Source organism: Engystomops pustulosus, chromosome 6, assembly GCF_040894005.1.
Source record: "Engystomops pustulosus chromosome 6, aEngPut4.maternal, whole genome shotgun sequence".
Lineage (NCBI taxonomy): Eukaryota > Metazoa > Chordata > Amphibia > Anura > Leptodactylidae > Engystomops > Engystomops pustulosus.
Window position 1 is genome coordinate 8808837 of NC_092416.1, and position 25267 is coordinate 8834103.

The following is a 25267-nucleotide window of genomic DNA, read 5'->3' on the forward strand; positions in this document are numbered from 1 at the left end:
TTCACACATATATATTGTTCTTCACATACTATTTTGTTCGCACCGTTCCGCGCGTATCTCCCGACAAGTAAGCAGATGTGCCGAACATCTGTAATCTATTCTTCACTGTGTTCTTCACTTAAATGATCCTGTGTTCACTGTGTTCACTGTTTTTATTCTATTCTTCACTGTTCTTCACTGTGTTCTTCACTTAAATGATCCTGTGTTCACTGTGTTCACTGTTTTTATTCTATTCTTCACTGTTCTTCACTGTGTTTTTTTAATTAAATGCTCGATCTCGAGCAGGGGAAATACTCGTCCGAGCAACGAGCCGTCTCGAGTACCTTAATACTCGAACGAGCATCAAGCTCGGACGAGTATACTCGCTCATCTCTAGTAATCAGTCATTAGCCCCAAAAGAACCTTGGTTCATGGCAGCAAGTCCTCACTCCTATTGTTTTATCTGATTATGTTATGACTCTGTAATGTAATATTATATTAGTACATGTTCCATATGATGTGTAAAGCTACGGAATATGAGAAATAAAGATTATTATTATCTGTATTTCAATGTATCTATTGAATATATATTCTTTCCTTCTCTTTCTCCGGAGGGTTTGTGTGTCTGCACTCTCTGGCAGTGACGTCATCTGTGCTGCTCCTCCCATTCCTCTATCACTTCTCTCTTTCTGCAGAGGCGGCGGCCGGTGACCGGGGTTCGGGATATGTGGACGGTGTCTGCGTGTACTGACAGCTGGAGAGGTAAGTCCTGTCCTGCCAGAGGGGAGAGGCTCAGATCTAGTGACAGTTACTGTTATTGTGTATTGTATGATATGTTACTTTCTGTATCTTTCTAATATCTATCTATCTATCTCCTATCTATCTCCTATCTATCTATCTATCTATCTATCTATCTATCTATCTCCTATCTATCTATCTATCTATCTATCTCTCTATCTTCTATCTATCTATCTATCTATCTATCTATCTTCTATCTATCTATCTATCCATCTCCTATCTATCTATCTATCTATCTATCTTCTATCTATCTCCTATCTATCTATCTATCTATCTCATATCTATCTATCTCCTATCTATCTATCTATCTCCTATCTATCTATCTATCTATCTATCTCCTATCTATCTATCTCCTATCTATCTATCTATCTATCTATCTATCTATCTATCTATATATCTATCTATCTATCTATCTCTCTATCTCCTGTCTATCTCCTGTCTATCTCCTATCTATCTATCTATCTATCTATCTATCTATCTATCTATCTATCTATCTATCTCCTATCTATCTATCTCCTATCTATCTATCTATCTCCTATCTATCTATCTATCTATCTATCTATCTCCTATCTATCTATCTATCTATCTATCTATCTATCTCTCTATCTATCTATCTCCTATCTATCTATCTATCTATCTATCTATCTATCTCCTATCTATCTATCGATCTATCTATCTTCTATCTATCTATCTATCTATCTATCTATCTATCTATCTATCTCCTATCTATCTATCTATCTATCTCCTATCTATCTATCTATCTATCTATCTATCTATCTATCTATCTATCTATCTATCTCCTATCTATCTATCTATCTATCTATCTCCTATCTATCTATCTATCTATCTATCTCATATCTATCTATCTATCTATCTATCTATCTATCTCATATCTATGTATCTCCTATCTATCTATCTATCTATCTCCTATCTATCTATCTATCTATCTATCTATCTATCTATCTCCTATATATCTCCTATCTCCTATCTATCTATCTCCTATCTATCTATCTATCTATCTATCTATCTATCTATCTATCTATCTATCTCCTATCTATCTATCTATCTATCTCATATCTATCTATCTATCTATCTATCTATCTATCTATCTATCTATCTATCTATCTATCTATCTATCTATCTCCTATCTATCTATCTATCTCATATCTATCTCTGTTTCCATGTCTCATTTCACCTTCTCATATGTTTTTTAGTAATATAAAAGAAATGGTAGAAGGTTTTCTAATGTGTCAGTGTCCCCCCTACCCCCCCCCCTTCCCTGGGGCTGGGGGAGTGATAGTCTGCAGAGAGGAAACACACTGCCTGGGGCTGGGGCTGTAGGGAGTGACAGTCTGCAGAGAGGGCTGGGGCTGGGGGCTGGGGCTGGGGCTGGGGCTTGAGGGAAGGGAACAGGAACATTTGATAACAGCAGCAAACTCTGCTCCGAGATCTTAAGGGGAAAGAGACGCAGGGGTCTGGTGTAGATTTCAGTTCCGGTGCTTGTGATAAATCAGAACCTGGAGCCAGAATATGAGAATATGAGTCTGATTGGTTCTGATCCTTCTCTGCTCTTTGGACTCTTTTAATCATTAAATAAACAGAGATTGTGATGTTTTAGACATTTGGTTTATTATCCTTTTGTTTGTTTTACCGGTCAGTAACGTAACGTTGTATCTGGTGACTATAGTTACACTTTATCTCTCCTGGTGGTGGATACATCTCCTGGTGGTGGATACATCTCCTGGTGGTGGATACATCTCCTGGTGGTGGACACGTCTCCTAGTGGTGGATACGTCTCCTGGTGGTGGATACATCTCCTGGTGGTGGATACATCTCCTGGTGGTGGATACATCTCCTGGTGGTGGGTACATCTCCTGGTGGTGGGTGCATCTCCTGGTGGTGGATGCATCTCCTGGTGGTGGGTACATCTCCTGGTGGTGGATACATTTTCTGGTGGTGGATACATCTCCTGGTCGTGGATACATCTCCTGGTGGTGGATACATCTCCTGGTGGTGGGTACATCTCCTGGTGGTGGATACGTCTCCTGGTGGTGGATACATCTCTTGGTGGTGGACACGTCTCCTGGTGGTGGATACATCTCCTGGTGGTGGATACATCTCCTGGTGGTGGATACATCTCCTGGTGGTGGGTACATCTACTGGTGGTGGGTACATCTCCTGGTGGTGGATACATTTCCTGGTGGTGGATGCATCTCCTGGTGGTGGATGCATCTCCTGGTGGTGGATGCATCTCCTGGTGGTGGGTACATCTCCTGGTGGTGGATACATCTCCTGGTGGTGGATACATCTCCTGGTGGTGGACACGTCTCCTGGTGGTGGATACGTCTCCTGGTGGTGGATACATCTCCTGGTGGTGGATACATCTCCTGGTGGTGGATACATCTCCTGGTGGTGGACACATCTCCTGGTAGTGGATACATCTCCTGGTGGTGGATACATCTCCTGGTGGTGGACACGTCTCCTGGTGGTGGATACGTCTCCTGGTGGTGGATATGTCTCCTGGTAGTGGATATGTCTCCTGGTGGTGGATACATCTCCTGGTGGTGGATACGTCTCCTGGTGGTGGATACATCTCCTGGTGGTGGACACATCTCCTGGTGGTGGATACATCTCCTGGTGGTGGGTACATCTCCTGGTGGTGGGTACATCTCCTGGTGGTGGGTACATCTCCTGGTGGTGGATACATTTCCTGGTGGTGGATGTATCTCCTGGTGGTGGATGCATCTCCTGGTGGTGGACACGTCTCCTGGTGGTGGATACGTCTCCTGGTGGTGGATACATCTCCTGGTGGTGGATGCATCTCCTGGTGGTGGATACATCTACTGGTCGTGGATACATCTCCTGGTGGTGGATACATCTCCTGGTGGTGGGTACATCTCCTGGTGGTGGATACATCTCCTGGTGGTGGATACATCTCCTGGTGGTGGATACATCTCCTGGTGGTGGATACATCTCCTTGTGGTGGATACATCTCCTGGTGGTGGGTACATCTCCTGGTGGTGGATACATCTCCTTGTGGTGGGTACATCTCCTGGTGGTGGATACATCTCCTGGTGGTGGACACATCTCCTGGTGGTGGATACATCTACTGGTCGTGGATACATCTCCTGGTGGTGGATACATCTCCTGGTGGTGGATACATCTCCTGGTGGTGGGTACATCTCCTGGTGGTGGATACATCTCCTGGTGGTGGATACATCTCCTGGTGGTGGATACATCTCCTTGTGGTGGATACATCTCCTGGTGGTGAGTACATCTCCTGGTGGTGGATACATCTCCTTGTGGTGGATACATCTCCTGGTGGTGGATACATCTCCTGGTGGTGGATACATCTCCTGGTGGTGGATACATTTCCTGGTGGTGGATACATCTCCTGGTCATGGATACATCTCCTGGTGGTGGATACATCTCCTGGTGGTGGGTACATCTCCTTGTGGTGGGTACATCTCCTGGTGGTGGATACATCTCCTGGTGGTGGATGCATCTCCTTGTGGTGGATACATCTCCTGGTGGTGGATACATCTCCTGGTGGTGGATACATCTCCTGGTGGTGGATGCATCTCCTGGTGGTGGATGCATATCCTGGTGGTGGATGCATCTCCTGGTGGTGGATACATCTCCTGGTAGTGGATACATCTCCTGGTGGTGGATGCATCTCCTGGTGGTGGATGCATATCCTGGTGGTGGGTACATCTCCTGTCGTCAGACCTGGGGCGGATCATGGGAACCACAATTAGGCTGAACTATTCAATCCTGCCTTTAATGTGGAACAATACACAACCCCTTTTTCTGATGATGTGGGGACCATCACGTAGGACTGTCAGTTACCCCTAGCAGTGATAGGAGGACACACTTCCCTCTGCTGGTGTGATGATGAGGGGGCCATGTGCAGGTCACCTATCAGCCCCATGTGTCTCCTTATATGGTGGGGCTTCTAGTTGTAGAACACTCTCTGCACACACCCCAAGGGTTTCCCAGGAATGTTTCCCACTGTCCTGGTGGCATCTGCTCACATTGATGGCTGATCAGACCGAGCCTAATCAGTCATCTGATCCCGTCGGAGTCTTCACAATGTTTATCTTAGGGACAGGTTTGTCGAGTTGTCGGTTTTATTGTAACGAATCTTAGCTTCCTGATTACTCACTTCCCATCCCCTATTACTCGTCTGCCTCTCAGTAATCTGTGACATCTGATCAGGGGGACAAAGGCTCCAGCTCTGCACTTCTCTGAGGGACCTACCTGAGCATTAGTATTAGGGTTCTCCTGGTGCTTACACATGTATTTCTGAAGCATCTGCTGTGACACAACACTGTGCTCGAAAAGAAGTCTCCTGAAATGTGCCACCACCTTATTTATGAATTATTTATATATTATAGGATGTTGATATTTTTATTTCTATTCCGCAGAGATTCCCTTCTAATCCAGAAAATGGAGAATTACTCAAGTCTGGACCCTACATTTACCTGGAAGGAATATTGTAACCTCACCGACAGGGAAGATGGCGGCCAAGTCCATGTCACCAGTGTTGTATCTGCTGTGATTGTTTCCTTGGTTTTCCTATTGGGACCAACAGTAAACGGCTTCGTCCTATGGATCCAGCACTTCATGATGGAGAAGAAATTCCGCACCATTGTTTACCTTCATTTGTTCATTGCAGGGTTCATCTTCTCAGTATTCCAGCTTCTGGACATGGTCTACTTTGCTTTGGACCTTCACTGGCCTTTTGGTTCCTTTATGTGTAGGTTGAATGGAGCAGTTTTCCATCTCTACATGTTTGTGAGCTCCCTCATCCTGGCTTTATTCAGTATAGACTATTGCTTGTTGATCCTGCACACATTTCGTTATTTTTCACGTAGGACCAAGGGGTTGGCTATGAAGGAACTCTTGGCCACCTGGATCTTCTCTCTTGGGGTCAGTGTCCCTTACTTCATCTTTAAGAACACATATGATTGCCAGAGCTCCACCAAATGTCTATATGGTGTTCTCCACAACGAGAAGGTCCAGTATCAGTCCATAGTGACCACCGCCTTTGTCCTTGGGTTCTTCATACCTTTCTTGGTCATAATTTCATGTTTCCTCATTACAGTGTTTCACCACAGGAAAAAAACCTCCAGATACACAACAAGACTGAAAGTGATTTACTCCATCCAGATGAGCTTTGTTCTCCTTTGGCTTCCACACCACGTCTTCTCCTTTCTATCTTCTTTCACATCTAGGGGACCTCTGGATACAGTGATTGACACGGGTCTCCATCTCTCCATGGCCTTGGCCTCCATGACTTCTTGTGTAAACCCCTTGATTTACGCTTTCATTTGCCCAGATTTTAAGGAAGCTTTTTCTCAGTTCTTTCAGAAGAAGATTAGACACTGGAAGGCAAACAACCTAAAGTAACAGACTCAATGGTGGACTCAATGGTGGACTCAATGATGAACTAGATGGTGAACTCGATGGTGGACTCGATGGTGAACTCCATGGTGGACTCAATGGTGGACTTGATGGTGGACTTGATGGTGGACTCGATGGTGAACTCGATGGTGAACTCGATGGTGAACTCGGTGGACTTGATGGTTACTTGATGGTGGACTTGATGGTGGACTTGATGGTGGACTTGATGGTGGACTCAATGGTGGACTCAATGGCGGACTCTATGGTAAACTCAATGGTGGACTTGATGGTGGACTCGATGGTGGACTTAATGGTGGACTTGATGGTGGACTCGATGGTGGACTCGATGGTGGACTCGATGGTGGACTCGATGGTGGACTTGATGGTGGACTCGATGGTGGACTCGATGGTGGACTCGATGGTGGACTCGATGGTGGACTCAATGGTGGACTCGATGGTGGACTTGATGGTGGACTCAATGGTGTATGGACATTTCTCGGAATCTTCCCATTGTTGTCTTTGTTTTTGTGGAGCTTTTAAGGAAAGTCATAATTTTTATTTTTTACAGTATTATTTATTTTTTTATGCCAAAGAAATTTTTTTTTTGGTGAATTGTAATAAAATGATAGTTGTCTACAGGTTCTGTTTGCCAGATATAACTTATAATTGTATAGAAATGATCCATTTACAAGATGAGGGACAACGATTCCTTCTCCGCAGGGTTATAAATGGTGTAAGGCAAGGAGAAGCATCAGATACATTGTTATTACTAGAACCAAAGATGGCAGGAGTAAGGAAGTTTTATTCTCTACAGGTACTAATACATGTACAGTACAGACTATGGAGGATGGGGGGAGTAGTATAAGCTGTGTAGTGTTATACAGTCTACGGAGGATGGGAGTAGTACAAGCTGTGTAGTGTAATACAGTCTACGGAGGATGGGAGTAGTACAAGCTGTGTAGTGTAATACAGTGTATGGAGGATGATGGGAGTAGTACAAGCTGTGTAGTGTAATACAGTCTATGGAGGCTGATGGGAGTAGTACAAGCTGTGTAGTGTAATACAGTGTATGGAGGATGAGGGGAGTAGTACAAGCTGTGTAGTGTAATACAGTCTATGGAGGATGGGGGGAGTAGTACCAGCTGTGTAGTGTAATACAGTCTATGGAGGATGGGAGTAGTAGTACAAGCTGTGCAGTGTAATACAGTCTATGGAGGATGGGGGGAGTAGTACATGCTGTGTAGTGTAATACAGTCTATGGAGGATGGGGGGAGTAGTACAAGCTGTGTAGTGTAATACAGTCTATGGAGAATGGGAGTAGTACAAGCTGTGTAGTGTAATACAGTCTATGGAGGATGGGGGGAGTAGTACAAGCTGTGTAGTGTAATACAGTCTATGGAGAATGGGAGTAGTACAAGCTGTGTAGTGTAATACAGTCTATGGAGGATGATGGGAGTAGTACAAGCTGTGTAGTGAAATACAGTCTATGGAGGATGGGGGGAGTAGTACAAGCTGTGTAGTGTAATACAGTCTATGGAGAATGGGAGTAGTACAAGCTGTGTAGTGTAATACAGTCTATGGAGGATGGGGGGAGTAGTACAAGCTGTGTAGTGTAATACAGTCTATGGAGAATGGGAGTAGTACAAGCTGTGTAGTGTAATACAGTCTATGGAGGATGATGGGAGTAGTACAAGCTGTGTAGTGTAATACAGTCTATGGAGGATGAGGGGAGTAGTACAAGCTGTGTAGTGTAATACAGTCTATGGAGGATGGGAGTAGTAGTACAAGCTGTGCAGTGTAATACAGTCTATGGAGGATGGGGGGAGTAGTACCAGCTGTGTAGTGTAATACAGTCTATGGAGGATGAGAGTAGTACACGCTGTGTAGTGTAATACAGTCTATGGAGGATGGGGGGAGTAGTACATGCTGTGTAGTGTAATACAGTCTATGGAGGATGGGGGGAGTAGTACAAGCTGTGTAGTGTAATACAGTCTATGGAGGATGAGGGGAGTAGTACAAGCTGTGTAGTGTAATACAGTCTATGGAGGATGAGGGGAGTAGTACAAGCTGTGAAGTGTAATACAGTCTATGGAGGATGGGGGGAGTAGTACATGCTGTGTAGTGTAATACAGTCTATGGAGGATGGGGGGAGTAGTACAAGCTGTGTAGTGTAATACAGTCTATGGAGGATGAGGGGAGTAGTACAAGCTGTGTAGTGTAATACAGTCTATGGAGGATGAGGGGAGTAGTACAAGCTGTGTAGTGTAATACAGTCTATGGAGGATGAGGGGAGTAGTACAAGCTGTGTAGTGTAATACAGTCTATGGAGGATGGGGGGAGTAGTACAAGCTGTGTAGTGTAATACAGTCTATGGAGGATGAGGGGAGTAGTACATGCTGTGTAGTGTAATACAGTCTATGGAGGATGAGGGGAGTAGTACAAGCTGTGTAGTGTAATACAGTCTATGGAGGATGGGAGTAGTAGTACAAGCTGTGTAGTGTAATACAATCTATGGAGGATGGGGGGAGTAGTACATGCTGTGTAGTGTAATACAGTCTATGGAGGATGAGGGGAGTAGTACAAGCTGTGTAGTGTAATACAGTCTATGGAGGATGGGAGTAGTAGTACAAGCTGTGTAGTGTAATACAGTCTATGGAGGATGGGGGTAGTAGTACAAGCTGTGTAGTGTAATACAGTCTATGGAGGATGGGAGTAGTAGTACAAGCTGTGTAGTGTAATACAGTCTATGGAGGATGGGAGTAGTAGTACTAGCTGTGTAGTGTAATACAGTCTATGGAGGATGAGGGGAGTAGTACAAGCTGTGTAGTGTAATACAGTCTATGGAGGATGGGAGGAGTAGTACAAGCTGTGTAGTGTAATGCAGTGTATGGAGGATGGGAGTAGTACAAGCTGTGTAGTGTAATACAGTGTATGGAGGATGAGGGGAGTAGTACAAGCTGTGTAGTGTAATACAGTGTATGGAGGATGAGGGCAGTAGTACAATCCTGTCTTTGTGGAAGCAGACATATTTATCTATACATAGAAGTAGAGGAAGAAGCATTTTACAAGCAGTCCCCAAAATGATCCCACAGTAGGGATGAGCTGCAGGTTTGGTGTTAAAACACCCAGATCTTTTACTGGGGTAGGAGTGGAGAAATTTTAGAATAAACAATGACAAAGCATTCCCCCATTAAACTGAGTCCCCATAATACTCTATGACAGCAAGTTTCTAAAGTGTTAAACAACTTTCTAGCCAGAACCTGTCATTCTAAAAGTCAGGCTGTCTGCACCTCAGGTAAACAAGCCCATTTTTATTCTCCAAAGCAATTTCCTGTATAGCTGGAATACACAGTCAGAAATGTCTCTCGGCGTTCATTAACCCTTTCTACCGGTCTATACAGATGTAGCACTATAGATTAATGCAAGTTAACCCCTCATATAAAATAAAGTAAGAAGAGCAGAGGGGAAATATTCACATGTCCAAAAAAATGTCCAATATCCAATGCTCCTCTGATCCAGGGCACTACATAAGATTTTTCACACTTGTGGAGGGCAATTTCATCGACTTCTGTGTGATGAGGTCTCCTGCAGCGCTGCCTCCTTTCTCCGACACTGGAGGTTGGACAAGACACTGACCTACCCCCTGGCACTGGTCCAACCTACTGCCCCAGGAGTCCATGTGTCAATATTTAGCATTAACAGAGTTGTACCTCCGATGCCGCCTCTGCAATTCCTGGAATTTGTTTCCAGCGTCTTCATTTTCATCTGTTTAGCAAAAGTAGAAGGAGGAATTTGCTGCCTCAGGCAAACAAAAAAAAAACCCCAGCCTTTACCCCTCCCCCGAACGCAGAGAAGTAAATTCCAAAGGATAGTACGGAATAGACTTTGCCTATTAACGGCGCCTTGCAGGTGTATGGAGACTTATAGCCATTGATGCTCCACTGGGGGATTCTGGGAAATATAATGATAGATTTTTCAGGTATCTAATCTGCCTCTAAGATACCTCGTAAGGCAGCTCCCTTAACATTAAGAATGACTTTCAGGAAGCCTTATGACATCATGCGAGATTAAAACCAAAGGAGGCTAAGGTAACTAAGAGATGATGGGGCTCATTTACTAAGGGTCCGCAAACCGCACAAACGTTGGATATTCCGACGATTACCGATTTGCGGCACATTTAAAAGGGTTTTATGGCACACGCAAACGGATTTTGGCGGCTTTCATATGACACAAATCGGGGGGGAGGGCCGTCGGATGATCCAATGGATTCGGACTGAGCGCGGGATTTAACATTTAAATTGCGTCGCAATGTGTTCCTTATCCCATCCTGGGAAAACCTATTTTCATATTAACTACAATGATGGTATCAGTAGAGAAGAAGCTAATTGTAACCTGTCAGCAAGGTTAGTTGCACTGGAGGCGGGGCACATTCTAACCTGCCCACTTACCGGCACTTACCCAGTTACATCTACACAACTTTATTATATGAACATGTGGCCACTGAGAGGTCTAGATATTGTCAGCAGACAGTGGCCTTCAGTGTATCCTGCCTTGTGTACCAATGTTCTGGTGTATGAGGCACTAAAAAGGCTGAGGGCCCGCCATAATGTCACCAACTTAAACGTACACATGGTGGTAAGAAGACTAGGAGGGACCTGCCTTCTTCTGTAGAGCCCTCATCCGGAAGTTTCTGGGGCAGATTTACTTACCCGGTCCATTCGCGATCCAGCGGCGCGTTCTCTGCGGTGGATTCGGGTCCGGCCGGGATTCATTAAGGCAGTTCCTCCGCCGTCCACCAGGTGGCGCTGCTGCGCTGAAGAGCATTGGAACGCACTGGAGTTCACCGAGCCGGGCTGAGTGAAGGTAAGTGCAAGCTCCGCGACAGATTTTTTTTTAATAATGCGGCGGTTTTTCCGAATCCGTCGGGTTTTCGTTTGACCACGCCCCCCGATTTCCGTCGCGTGCATGCTGGGCGCTGATGCGCCACAATCCGATCGCGTGCGCCAAAATCCCGGGGCAATTCAGGGGAAATTGGCGCAAATCGGAAATATTCGGGTAACACGTCGGGAAAACTCGAATGGGGCCCTTAGTAAATGACCCCCTCTGTTCTATATCGAGGATTTCACCATTTTAAGAGTCGTTCTGCTTCTTCCTCCTCGGCACACGCAGTGTATACGTCACGTAAACAGTCAAAAAGCGCCATAAAAACTGAAAACCAGAGAAGTCAAACAATACTTAAAGGTCTGAAGCAAAGCAGAAGTATTTCCTGCGATAAACAAAACAATCTCATCCCATCAAGAAATTCTGAAGATTCTATGGATTGTCTCTGTGTTCTAGGCAACATCAGCCCCGAGACCATCAGAGGATCCTCCATTGTGCCAAAGCTCCAGCCTACGACTGGGTCCTGGATGGACAACCTTAACCCCTTAAGGACGGAGGGTTTTTCGGCTCATTTCTCGCTCACCAACTTCAAAAATCCATAACTTTTTCATTTTTACATGTACAGACCTGTGTGAGGGCTTATTTTGTGCGTAACAAATTTTACTTTCCTGTAATGTTATTTATTTTAACATGCCGAGTACTGCGAAGCTGAAAAAAAATTCCAAATGTGGAAAAATTTAAAAATTGCGTCACGTTCTTGTGGGCTCAGTTTTTACGACTTTCACTCTTCGCTCCAAATAACACGCCTACTTTATTTTTTGGTTCGGTGCGATCGCGGTGATACCACATTTATACAGGTTTCATTGTGTTTTAATACATTTTCAAAAATTAAACGAATATGTACAAAAAAGAAAAAAAAATTTTGCCATCTTCTGACGCTAATAACTTTTTCATACTTTTCATACCTAATATGTTTGTGATTTTTACTGTTTATTATGTTTTATATCCGTTCAAGGGAAAGGGGGTGATTTGAATTTTTAATATTTTATTAATTTTTTTTATTTTTTAAACTTTTTTTTTCTTTTTTTTTTTTTTACTATTTTTTAGACCATCTAGGGTACATTAACCCTAGATGGTCAGATCGCTGCTACCATATACTGCAATACTTCTGTATTGCAATATATGGCATTTTTGCTGCACATTCATTACAATGAGCCACTGGCTCATTGTAACGAATCTGCAGAAGCCAGATAGCTTCGGGTCAAACAAAGACCCCAGGCTACCATGGTAACCGATCGCTGCCCCCCGATGACGTTCGGGGGCACGGCGATCGCAAAAAAGATGGCGGCGCCCGCGCGCCGCCCTCTTTTAAACGCCGCCGGCGACTTTGCTGGCGGCGTTGAAAGGGTTAATAGCCGCGATCGGTGCAAGCACCGACCACGGTTATTAGCGGTGGGGGTTTGCTGCAATATGCAACAACCCCCACCTCTGTATGAAGAGGACTCAGCCCGTGAGCCCTCTTCATACATCCCTTATACCTGTGCGCCTTAGAGCTACGGCGCAGAGCGTTAAGGGGTTAAAGGCTACAACCTGTAGACAAGGATCATTTTCCCGGGTTTATGAAGGGTATGCTCCAAGGATGAATTTATCTAGTGGGTCCAAGAAGCCCCAGTCCGGCGCTGGTTGTGAATAGTAGAAACCAGAGAACAATGCGGCTCATTTACTAAGGGTCCAAACGCAGCACTTTTGTCGGGTTTCCCGCATATTTCCGTTTTGACGCGAATTGCCCCTGGAATTTGGCGCACGTGATCAGATTGTGGCTTTCACGCAACAGAAATCGGGGGACGTGGACATTGGACAACCCGACGGATTCGGATAAACCGAGGAATTTTAAAAATGATTTGTGTCTCAAGATCAGCACTCACATGCACCGGGAAGAAGAAGGTGAACTCCGGCGGACCTCGGCGCAGCAGCGACACCTGGTGGATATCGGGCACACAATCTTAATGAATCCCGGCAGACCTGAATCCTGGTAGGACAACGTGCCACGGGATCGCGACTGGACCGGGTAAGTAAATGTGTCCCATTGATCTGTGTTATATTTGCCAGAAGCTCTGAAGGACATTATAAAGCCCATCCCCCATTGCACTGGAGGGGGTCAGTATGACTTGTGGTTCATAATGTTCTGGTTGATGCACCAAATCCTCATCATCTCTTTCGATATATAGAATCCTTCACTTCCAGTGCCCCCCCCCCCATTAGAAGTTATTCCTCTTCTTCTCTCTCCGCCCACAGAGTGAATGTGTCATATAAACAGTAAAGAAAACACATAAAACCAAATCTACGCAGTCTAATAATTCAGAAAGTGTTTTGCAAGGCAGGGAATTTTCCTTTGGGAAAACGAGACATTTTCATCCCACCAAGAGAGCGATAGAAACCACAGAGCACTGTCCAGTCCCATCATATAGACTCTGGAAGTTCTGGAGGATTTATATCTCCCACCTACCATTGTAAGGTAAGTGGTTGGCAAAACTGGTTGTTGATGAGCAGTCAAAGGTTGACTCATTTCCATCTTTCCTTCTATCGTTCTTCTTTCTATTCTTTCCTTCTTGTTCTGCAGCTCAGTGCAGTCCGGTCTTGTGTTTATGATGGTCACATTCTGGAAGTGATGTTTTCCTCGCTCCCTCCCCTTTTTCTGGAATAATTTTTCCATTTATTTAGTAGCGGAGGACGACTGTCAGGGACATCCGGAAAGTGTCTGCACGTCCATCGACCTGACTTGTGTCCCAAATACCAGAAGGTAAGATAGTATCTGCTGACTTGTTATACTGGGGGGCACTGGGTGGGGGGGGGGGGGGCCCAGATCTCGGGGTAGTTTAAGTTTGAACAAGTCAATAAATTGGTACCAGAACATTTGGCATAAGATATGGACATCAGAAGAGATTCCCCTGTAGCCTCTCACTTAGGACGATGTGGAAGTGATACTCTGCGGGGAGCTGACAGTCTGCAGAGAGAAATATGCAGCCCCCCCAGGCAAAGGGAACGTGGATCTATTTATCTTCTTAACTCTCCGTTTCCTGCAATTAATCACGGAACATGATGTTCATAATCTCCTTCCCTCCTTATATTAAGAGACTTTACACTTAGAAGAGAAAAACATTTCCGGAATAAAGAATTGATTTCCATAAGGTCACCAGGAGCCTCGGACTGATAACATTTATAAAGTTATTACATTCATTTTGGGGGAAATTAAACATTTTGCTTATTTCTCACATAATATTATCCTGTATCCCAGTAGATGGGTGTAGTGGCTCCTCCTCCTCCTGTGCCAGCTTCCCCTGGGTCCTAAGGCCCATGCATGTGTTACTTGCTAAAATATCAAAATATCAAGGGCCGGTTTGCCGATTCCTAATGTTTCCAGGGTAACCCCGAGTAAAAGCATGAGCATTAGTGATATTAGTTCCTGTGAAGGTGCTGGTTCTAGGTTCTGACCTCTCTTTCTCTGATCGTGGCTCTGTTCTCTGGTAAATGCCTTGACCTTGACCCATCTGTGACCATTCCTTACCTGACCCTCCGGTGCCTTGCACCAGCTTCTCTTAACCCATCTGAGCCAGCAGCCGCCAGTACAAGGACAATTTTTTTTAGGAAAAAGCCCTGCAATGGGTGAGAGGAAGAAAAAGAATAGACTTTTTATTAAACCAGTGATACCAGGTGCCTAGAGGCAATGTCATATCCTATGACCTTATATTCTCCATGTAGATATTTCTGGTGGACACCTTCCAGTGGTAAGTTAGTCACTTGGCTTCTACAATGAATTGTGTCACATAATGGTTTCTTCAAATTAGAAAAGAGAAAAAGAGACTGGCGCTCACCGATCTTCCAATTGCTTCTTTTATTTCATCTTTAAAAAATGCATACTCACAAGCAGGGTGATGGGTGGGGGGGGGGGCATGCAGGTAGCCCACAAGAAGAGGCTATGGCCGTTTCGCGATAGCTGCACTTCTTCTGGCCTCTCTCTGGACAGAGAGGCTGGAAGAAGCGCAGCTAGCGCGAAATGTCTGCAACCTTGATAGAAAAGCCAGAAGAAGTGAAGCTAGTGCGAAACGGCCATAGCCTCGATAGAAAAGTAGGAAGAAGCGCAGCTAGCACGAAATGTCTGTAGCCTCGACAGAGAGGCCGGAAGAAGTGCAGCTAGCACAAAACGGCATAGCCTCAACAAAAAGGCTGGAAGAAGTGCAGCTAGTGCGGAACGGCTGCTGCCTCGACATAGAGGCCGGTAGAAAAGCAGAGCTAGTTAGAAACTTTTTGTGGGCTACCTGCACGACCCCCCCAATTAGCACCCAGGTCCTGTTTTTGAGTATGCATGTTTTAAAGACGAAATAAAGGAAGCAATTTTCATATTGAAAGATCGGTGAGCGCCCGTCTCTTTTTCTCTTCTCTACTTACCGGATGCTGTTTTTCAAGATTGGAGCCCCCCATACACCAACTTATATTTACTACTTATAGCAACCCATTGAAGATATAGAAAGTTTGGTTCTCTAAGTTCTCTCTCTAATTTTTTACATTATGGTTTCTTCAGCATATTATGGCCTCTAAACCATTAGCCCCACTTGTGTCGGGTATTATCCATTCTCTTTTAGAATTTTATAATTCTATTAATAATATTGGTAATGTTTTTAGAAGTTTTCTGATCCTACAACTTTCATAGAACTATCCATAGTATAGACCATTAGTATTAGATTGGTGCAGGGGTGAGACGCAGCATTGTCAGCTGTTATATACTAGGGACAGCACCATCCATAGTGTAACGACCATCCGTGATCATTACAGGCAACATCTGCAGTAACCGCTGAATCAAGGCTAGATGAGTTGATCGAATGAACTCAGCTCAAATGTTCTACCACCTTTCAAGATAAAGTAAATACAAGACCAATACTCTGAAACTGTAGCAGATCTGGGAAAGCTGGATTTTCAGAATGGGGCTGGTTGGGTGAAAAAGAACAATCTTGGAGATTTCTCGCTGCAGTTTTATGGAAAGAACAAGATGATACATTTCAGCATTGGAATAATGGGGCACATTTACTCACCCGGTCCTGCCGCGATCTAGCGGCGCTTTCTCCGACGAGGACTGGGGTCTTCCGTCGATTCACTAAGGTCGTGCGCTTGATGTCCACCAAGTGTCGCTTCTGCGCTGAGGTCCGCCGGAGTTCACCATCCTATTCCTGGTGCAGGTAAGTGCATGTCAAGCAACATTTTTTTTTTTTTAAATAGCGCAATTTTTCCGAATCCGTCAGTTTTCAGATGGCCATGCCCCCGTTTTTCATTGCACGCAACCTGGCACGGATGCGACACAATCCGATTGCGTGCGCCAAAAATCCGGGGCAATTCGGCGCAAAACGGTAAATTTCGGAAAACCTGGCAGAAAAACGCAATTCGGACCCTTAGTAAATGTGCCCCAATGTCTTCTCTAGGTCAGTTGGCCTTTTAATGATGAGGTTGTATAGTCTGGACAGTTGTTCTACATCAATAAAGAGAAAGATATTGATAAAGAAACATCCAGACTCCAGGATACCTGGTCATCACCTGATCCAACCAATACTGAAACATGTTGTCTTGTTTTTACATTAAAATCCACTGAGACACCTAGTTGGGTTGGGATCATCCTATTACATCAAAACATCCCAAAACATGTGAACTCTCAGCATTCCTGGACTTTTTAAAGTAAACTAAATTGGGTCTCGGGAACATTTTGGCCTCAGCTGAGGAACACGTTTACATCACAATTCATGTTCTCAACCATTGGGTAGAGTATGTGTTTGTCTTGGCACAATAACAATAATGGGGGTGAAATTCACTTACTACACTGAATGTCCGTATAATAAAAATGCTAAAAACCAAGTTGTAAACATGATAATATCATTATATTTTGTCCTTATAATCCACAGTGATTCCTTTTCCATCAAGTAAAATGGAGAATTACTCAAGTCCTGACCTCAACACGACCTGGAAGATATATTATAATATCACATCTAAAGAAGATGCCCACCATGTCCGTGCCACCAGTGTTGTATCTGCTGTTATTTCGGCCTTGGTTTTCCTATTTGGGCCAATAATGAATGGCTTCGTCCTCTGGTTCTTATTTTTCAAGATGGAGAAAAAATACCGTGGATTTTTATATATTCATTTGTTCTTTGCGGGATTTACCTTCTCGATATTCAAACTTATGGACCTGGTCTACTTTGCCTTGGACCTCCACTGGTCATTCGACTCCTTCCTGTGTAGGTTGAGCAGTGCTGTTTTCTATCTCTACATGATCGTGAGCGCCCTCATTCTCACTTTGTTCAGCATAGACTTTTGCTTGTTGATCCTGTGTACCTTTCGTTACATCTCCTGCAGGACCAGGGCATTGGCTTATAAGCAACTTCTGGTCATCTGGATCTTCTCTCTTGGGGTCAGTGTTCCTTATTTCATCTTCAAAATCACATATGATTGTCAGAACTCAACCAAATGTCTATATGGTGTTCTCTACAACGAGAAGGTCCAGAATCAGTCCATAGTGGCCACCGCCTTTGTCCTTGGGTTCTTCATACCTTTCCTGATCACAGTTTTATGTTTCATTATCACAAGATTTCACCACAGGAAAAAAAACATTAGATATAATGCAAGACTGAAACTTATTTTTTCACTCCAGATGTGCTTCGTCCTTTGTTGGGTTCCACATCACGTCTTCTCCTTTCTGTCTTCCTTCCCTGGAGAAAGACTTCCAAATTCTCAAATTGACGAGGGTCTTCATCTCACCACGGCCTTGGCCTCGTTGACTTCTTGTATCAACCCTTTGATGTATGTTTTTATTTGTCCTGATTTTAAAAAAACATTTTTTCTATACTTTAAGAAGAACATTAGTAGGAACACACCCAACATTTTTTGATGGAACAGGTTCGTTTTTCTGACTGATGTTACAGTGGGAACCCTCTCGGGATGGATAGAAGTTGTCCTTAACACAGTGGTAAGAAATATCTCCAGCTATTTCCAGAATACCACAGATCTACTAAAAATATCTTCCCTGTATGTTCCCCTTAAAAGCCACCATCATGACCATCTTGGATGCGGAATCCTTAGATTCTTCTTATAAGGCTCTCCTGATGTTTGGTGCATTATGTCAATCACAGCTGCAGGAAAATTCTGCGGTGGGGAGAGCTGGACTTCAGTAATAAGTTTTCTGCCTCATTGACTTTAAACAATCGATTTACATCTCACTTCAAAGTTGATTTTCCAGATGTCTGGAGATATCTCCAATATGTGGTATAAAAGGAACATGAACTAGAAGGTGTCAAGCTGCTCGACATCATAACGGTGGATAATTGAGTACATTTTTGCTGACAGATTCCCTTTAAATCATTGATACCATTATATCTTCATCAAATCTACAGAGCCACCAGCATACTGGGAATTTTCATCTCCAGCTTCATCAGGATACCCAGAAGCCATCTTCTCGAGAACCACCAAGATGTCCAAGACTGACCTTCTCTTGTAGCTCCTTTCCCTACAATATCAATAGCTATAAACCTGTCATCTGAATATGACCACTGACACGATAGAGCTCTACAACGCAGAACAAGACTACAAAATCCGATGTGCTACACTTCACCTTGTCTGGGGTCTTTATGTTGGAGAGAAAGAGCAAAGGCTCAAAGCACGGATAGATCCCATGGACATACAATGGAGAACAAACAGACTTTTTGTGATCACTTCCATAACATCATGATGTTATATTGTCATTGATATCGAAGGGCAAGTTTTTCTCCCAAAGAGAAAGTCCAGAAATGTATCTTTGACACACTCCATATAGGACTTAATATACTTACTCCAAGATTTAAGAAATCTATACCGGAAATACAGGGTCATCAGAGATAGATGGTGGGTCATCAAAGATAGAGGCTCTGCACAATGGAGAGGTTATCAGAGATTACGAGGGCAGAGAAATAGAGGTTACTCAATAGTAGGGGGGGGGCTCATCAGAAGTAGTGAGAACATCAGATAGAGGCTCATTAAATATACGGGGGTCATTAGAATTTGTGAGGTCATCAGATAGAGGCTCCTCAAATAAAATGTGTTGTCCTCAAAAGTAGTGAGGGCATCGGATATAGAAGCTCCTAAATGCTAGTGTGGTCATCAGAAGTAGTGAGGTCATCAAATAGAGGCTTCTCAGTTATAGAGGGGACATCAGAAGTAGTGAAGTCATCAAATAGAGGCTTCTCAATTATAGAGGGGACATCAGAAGTAGTGAGGTCATCAAATAGAGGCTTCTCAATTATAGAGGGGGCATCAGAAGTAGTGAGGTCATCAGTTACAGAAGCTCCTATATGATAGTGGGGCCATCAGAAGCTGTAAGGTCATAAGATGTAGAGGGTCTTCGATGACAATGGGGTCATCAGAGGTAGTGAGGTCATCAGGAAGAGGCTTATCAATTATACTGGGTCATCAGAAGTAGTGAGGTCATCAGATATAGAGGCTGCTCAGTTGTACTGAGGTCATCATATAGAGGCTCCTCAATGATAGTGGGGTCATCAGAAGTAGTGAGGTCTTCATATAGAGGCTCCTCAACAATAGTGAGGTCATTGAATGTAGTGAGGTAATCAGATATAGAGGCTCCACAAATATAGTGGGGTCATTAGAAGTATCAAGGTCATCAGATATCATTGATATAGAGATATTTATACCTATTTATTAGGGGCACAGAAGTAATAGAGAAGAACTGCAATATCAGATGTAGCCCATGGGCAAATGTGGTGATGTTTCTCAAGAGAAAAAAATAAAATTTGCCAACTTCTGTAAGCCTTACCCAAAATACATAGTAGCTATAAGCCGATACCCGTAATCTGCAATACAGGGCAACTAAGGAGGACATGCGATCCCAATTCTGCCAATTATGGGGGATCCTACAAGTCTCTCTGTTCCCCAATAAGACAATTATCCTCTAACCTGTGAGTAGGGGACACATGTCATTATTGGGAAAACCCCTTTAAAGTGGCGTTTAAAGTATTTAATTATCTTCTATCCACTACCTGATCAGTGAGGGTCTGACTACTGAGACCCCCAGCGATCAGAAGAACAGGACCTCTAGCTCTTCATAGATCAGGGATCTCGTTCTCACTAAGGGTGGAGCTGGAGTAGCCAAGTGTAACATTTGGCTCCAACCACTCCCATAGACATGGAATGGAGCACCCGGGTGCATGCTCATCCTGAGGCTCCACCTCCTAAGTGAGAACGGGATCCCCATTCTCTGGAGATCTGGGGTCCCACTTTCCTGAAGTCGGACCCTTTTTGATAACTACAATACTTAGAACAACCTCTCGAATGAGAAGATTAAGATTCTGCTGGGTAACAGTTTGTTACTAGCCACGGCTACTACAGTCCACGGGACCCCGGTGAAGATATGAAATAGGGGCCATTGATGTTACTCTTGTAAAACCTTTGACCTCTGATAGACTTTGCCCTGGTTAAATTAGTCTCATTCATGTCCTACTAACGTACTAATGCCCCTCAGATTTTGACTGTAAAGGTTTAAAGTTAATTTCTGGTGATTGCTGGGAGAAGCCGTGACAGAAGCTGTATGAAAATTATACTGAAAAATATAAGGATTATTTTTTATTTGTACAAATATTGCCTTGTTATAGCACCTGATCCAAACTGAACCAAACCTTAACAGATTTACATCAGTAGTAGTTTTGTTCAGACCCATGTGTCCATCACCATCAATCTTATTTTGCTGTTAGGGACGTCTAGTCACAGTGTGAAGCTTTCTGCTGTCTCTGCTGTGCTCTGCTCTTGAGCGCGGCTATCCCGCACAATCACAACTGTTACAGTGAAGAAGCCTTATTTGCTCTCTAGATTAAACCTTCTTTTCTTGTTTTATCAGGACTATTTATATATTTATACAAATCAATCATGACCCCCTCCTAAGGAGTCTCTTTTTCAGACTAAACAAATCTAATTCTTTACATTTTTTCTTGTAACTGAGACTCTTCATATCATTATAATTTTTGTGGCTCTTCATTGTCCCTTCTCCGGCTCCATTTGTATAAAATGAGAACAGTAGGACTGTGCTGAGCCACATAACCAGGTTAATAGTAGTAGTTGTAGTTTTGTTCAGTGCTCATATATGCAGGATAAGAGCTAAAGGTCGGTGCAGTTCCCAAATATAATGAAGAGTAGTCATTTTCAGTGTGCATATATGCAGGATAAGAGTAGTAATGCGGCACCCCCATCCTTAATAATGGTGGGGCTAGAACACAGATGTATTTTTTCAGACTTCTTCTGATTAGCGTCGCACGTGATCGGATTTTGTTGCAATCTCACCTGCTACACAAATCGGGGGGGGGGGGGGGGGTCGGGCGGCCCGTCAGATGACCCGACGGGTTCGGACAAACCGCAGGATTTAACTTAATTGGACTTTTTAGGAGGATGGTGAAAACCGGCGGACCTGATCGGGGAAGCGACACATTCAGGAAATGGGGCGCAGGATCTACGTGGATCGCGGCAGGGTTCATTATCGTCGGACAATTGGGGATCGCACAAGGGACGGGTAAGTATATGTGCCCCAGTGACATGATAGCGTGATGTTTTTGAAATTTGTTGGAGGTTTTTGTTTGTGATCGGTCTCCTCAAAGTTTTGGAGGAAACACAAAACTCCAGAAAAATACCCGCTCCTAAATATCGGGGGGTTGTAACCGATTTTGTCGAATAAAAGTATCTGTTTATTATATTAAATAATAGGATTGTCCAGAAATAATTATTGATGGCCTTTGCCATGCAGTTGCTGCACACTACATGGAGACAGAGACACAACAGATGTCGACCCCTCCGACTCTATCTGATAGCAATGGACTAAGCTACGAAAATCCCAATTATAATTATTCAATAGCATAAACAGCTCATCATGTAATAATACAACGAGATATTAAAACTCTGGATATATAGATGTCTAAGAATCATAGCTTAGTTTATTATTATTATAATTAGTCTTAGTCATAGTTATTTTAGCTTCAACAGGCTCCATAAACTACTTATTAAAGCCCATGGATGTCTAGGTGCAATCTGCACAGGGCCCTATACAGGCGGTCCCCTACTTAAGGACAACCGACTTCAGTGGCATAACTTGTAGCTAATGGGCCCCAGTGCAAAGTCTGACACCTTGACACCTCATGGACCCCCTAAACCTCTTTGGCCCGGTTGCGACCGCACTCTCTGGACCCCCAAATCTTCATCACCTCCGTCCACTTCTCCTTTCCGTTATTTCCTTGTTCTATGTGTTGATATCGGCGTTGCTACACACAGTGGTTTATCTCTCTGTATATCAAACAAAACCAGTGAATATATACAGTACAGGCAGTCCCCTGCTGAAGGACACGCGACTTACAGATGACCCCTAGTTAAAGACAGACCCATCTGTCCACTGTGACCTCCGGTGACCTCTCTGGATGTTACTATAGTCTCCGGCTGCACTGATCAGGTGTCTGTAATGAAGCTTTATGGATAATCCTTGGTCCAATTACAGCAAAAAAATTTGAAACGCCAATTGTCACTGGGGCAAAAAAAAATAAATTGTCTGGATCTACAATTATAAAATATACAGTTCCGACTTACATACAAATTCAACTTAAGAACAAACCTATGGACCCTATCTTGTACATAACCCGGGACCGGCCTGTACTATGGTGCAGTATATTATATACTGTATGTTGTGCACTCAGGACAGAATTACCAGTGATGCCAGGAGCCATCTGCTGTATGTTACGCCGGGAATGTTTTCCGTTTTTGTTTCGCCAGTATTGAAAGTGTTAATGTTCTCGCAGAGACGGAGACCATAAAAGGCCGTGACTCAGGAGCTGCTGTTTGGTTTCGGCTCCCAGCACCGCAGATAACATCTCATTTATCTCTATCTGCTCCATGTGGTGCCAGGACAAGGCTCCAGGACACGGCTCTGCATATTATACAGGGCTGTTGTTTATTTAGAGGAAGATTTTTATGAATTATTCATTGTATGTTTACTCTGAAACCTTTTATTCCTCAATGTCTCTTGTTTCACTGATTCCTGGATTCTGGGGTTTGTCTGGTGTCGTTCAGCTAATTTTGCTCATGTCGTACGTCAGTTTTGTCGGCTTCTTTGTTTGATGCAATTGTGTATATGTTGCTCAGAAGGAGAGAGGAAACTAGTGATGTCATTGTCCATAAAAGGACAGAGATAAAAGGGGAAAAACCCTGAACATCACTCAGGATTTACTTCTTTCATTTAGGGAGGTGAGGAGGCACCTGGTGATGTTTCCCACTGTATATACAGCGCCATATGTTGTGATCAAACGTTGGGAATCCCACGGTTGGTTTCAGGTTCGGACGCCTAACCAACACCACCTGCCCATGGTAGGTACTAGGGTCCCCTCAGTAAGAGGGAGGACTCCAGTGATGTCATTGTCTATAAAAGGACAGTGACATCACTAGTGGAAAACCCCTGAACCTCCTTTTAGTCAGGAAGGGGAGGAGGCACCTGGCAAAGTTTCCCACTGTATATACGGCTCCATACGTTGTGTGAAAAAGTTGGCCATCCGACGGTTGGTTTCAGGTTCGGATGCCTAACCAACACCACCTAGCCATGGTAGGTTCTAGGGTCCCCTCAGTAAGAGGGAGGACTCCAGTGATGTCATTGGGGCTCATTTACCAATTGTCCGTCGGATGCATTTCTGTTGGGTTTCCCGAAGATTTCCGTTTTGCGCCGAATTGCCCCAGGAATTTGGCGCACGCGATCGGACTGTGGCGCATCGGCGCCGGCATGCAAGCGACAGAAATCAGGGGGCGTGGCCGTCGGACAACCCGAAGGATTCGGACAAACCGCAGAATTTAAAAAATTGTGTCGCAAGATCAAGCACTTACATGTGCCCAGAAGAAGAAGGTGAACTCCGGTGGACCTCAGCGCGGAAGCGACGGATGCAGGAACTCGGGCGCATGAACTTAGTGAATCGCAGCAGACCCGAATCCTCGTCGGACAACGTACCACGGGATCGCGACAGGACCGGGTAAGTAAATGTGCTCCATATTCTATAAAAGGACAGTGACATCACTGGTGGAAAACCTTGAACATCAGCAAAAGCCAATCACTGGCTGCTCCTCCCCATTTTCAGGGGGCACTTCCCACTTTATTCTATATGTTGTAAGCACATGTCTAAGGGCACACCCTGGCCAGCCATAGCCATGGCTAGTTAATTGTGGCTTCAATTTGCCGGATTGGCTGTTCTGCCACCATTATGTCCAGGTCAAGCGGCCAAATCCTAACCCAATCATCCAGTCTGCTCATCTCTACTCCCGACACATCCTTACAATGCATGGCGATTGGATATTAGACACATCTCGAACCTCTGCCACCTACAAAAACTTTCCGATGATTTGGTTCTCATTGACTGCATCCACAACGGGGCGTTCAGGGAAGTTGTCCGCCGCTTTGTGGATTGGAATGAAAGAACCGACCTGGTTCTTAACGTTGAAGAAGCCAAGGAATTGGTGATTGATTTGAGGAGATGCAAAATAACCCTTGGACCAATAGAGATTGAAGGATAAGTGAAAGATCGGGTCAGTACATACAGATATCCAGGACGACAGACAGGACTGGAAGACCAACAACTATAAGGTGTATAGTAAAGCGACGTCATGGCTGTAAGCTCTGAGGAAGCTCAAGTCATTGCACATCTTCGCCAGAGCATTGAAAATATTCTACAAAATGTTAATCACGAGTCTATTATTTTTTGCGGTCATCTCTTGGGGCTATGGAGGAGGACTGGTAGAACAGATGCCTGAAAGGCTTTGACTCTATAGCTGTTAGTAGAGATGAGCGAGTATACTGCTCGGTGGAGTATTAGCATACTCGGACCGACTCGTTACACGGACGAGTATTTCCCCTGCTCGCGATCGAGCATTAAATTAAGTGAAGAACAGTGTTTTTATTGTTTAATAAAATATTCCAGATGTTTCCTGATGTTTCCTTGTAAGAACACATTGAAATAACACTATTCTTCACTTTGCAGGTGCGCGCGTGTCTCCCGCTAGGTTCGGAGATGTTCGGAACATCTGGAATGTGAAGAATATTGTTCTTTCAATGTGTTCTGCAATTAAATGTTCCTGTATTCACTGTTTTTAATGTTTTAATTCTATTCTT

General features: G+C 44.0%; 2 protein-coding genes across 2 annotated transcripts; both read left to right on the top strand.

The window, feature by feature from the left end:
• The first annotated feature begins 593 nt into the window (after positions 1-593).
• LOC140065343 (chemerin-like receptor 2) lies at positions 594-6793 on the top strand. The gene is made up of 2 exons (XM_072112932.1): positions 594-741; positions 5205-6793. The coding sequence occupies exon 2, from the start codon at positions 5227-5229 to the stop codon at positions 6187-6189; it is 963 nt and encodes a 320-aa protein (XP_071969033.1). The 5' UTR covers positions 594-741; positions 5205-5226; the 3' UTR covers positions 6190-6793.
• Positions 6794-13445: 6652 nt separating this feature from the next.
• LOC140134560 (chemerin-like receptor 1) lies at positions 13446-20273 on the top strand. The gene is made up of 3 exons (XM_072154959.1): positions 13446-13579; positions 13786-13864; positions 17010-20273. The coding sequence occupies exon 3, from the start codon at positions 17033-17035 to the stop codon at positions 17990-17992; it is 960 nt and encodes a 319-aa protein (XP_072011060.1). The 5' UTR covers positions 13446-13579; positions 13786-13864; positions 17010-17032; the 3' UTR covers positions 17993-20273.
• The last annotated feature ends 4994 nt before the right edge of the window (positions 20274-25267 follow it).

Coding starts and splice junctions, on each gene's coding strand:
- LOC140065343 (XM_072112932.1), top strand. CDS start 5,227: ATGGAGAATTACTCAAGTCTGGACCCTACATTTACCTGGAAGGAATAT.
- LOC140134560 (XM_072154959.1), top strand. CDS start 17,033: ATGGAGAATTACTCAAGTCCTGACCTCAACACGACCTGGAAGATATAT.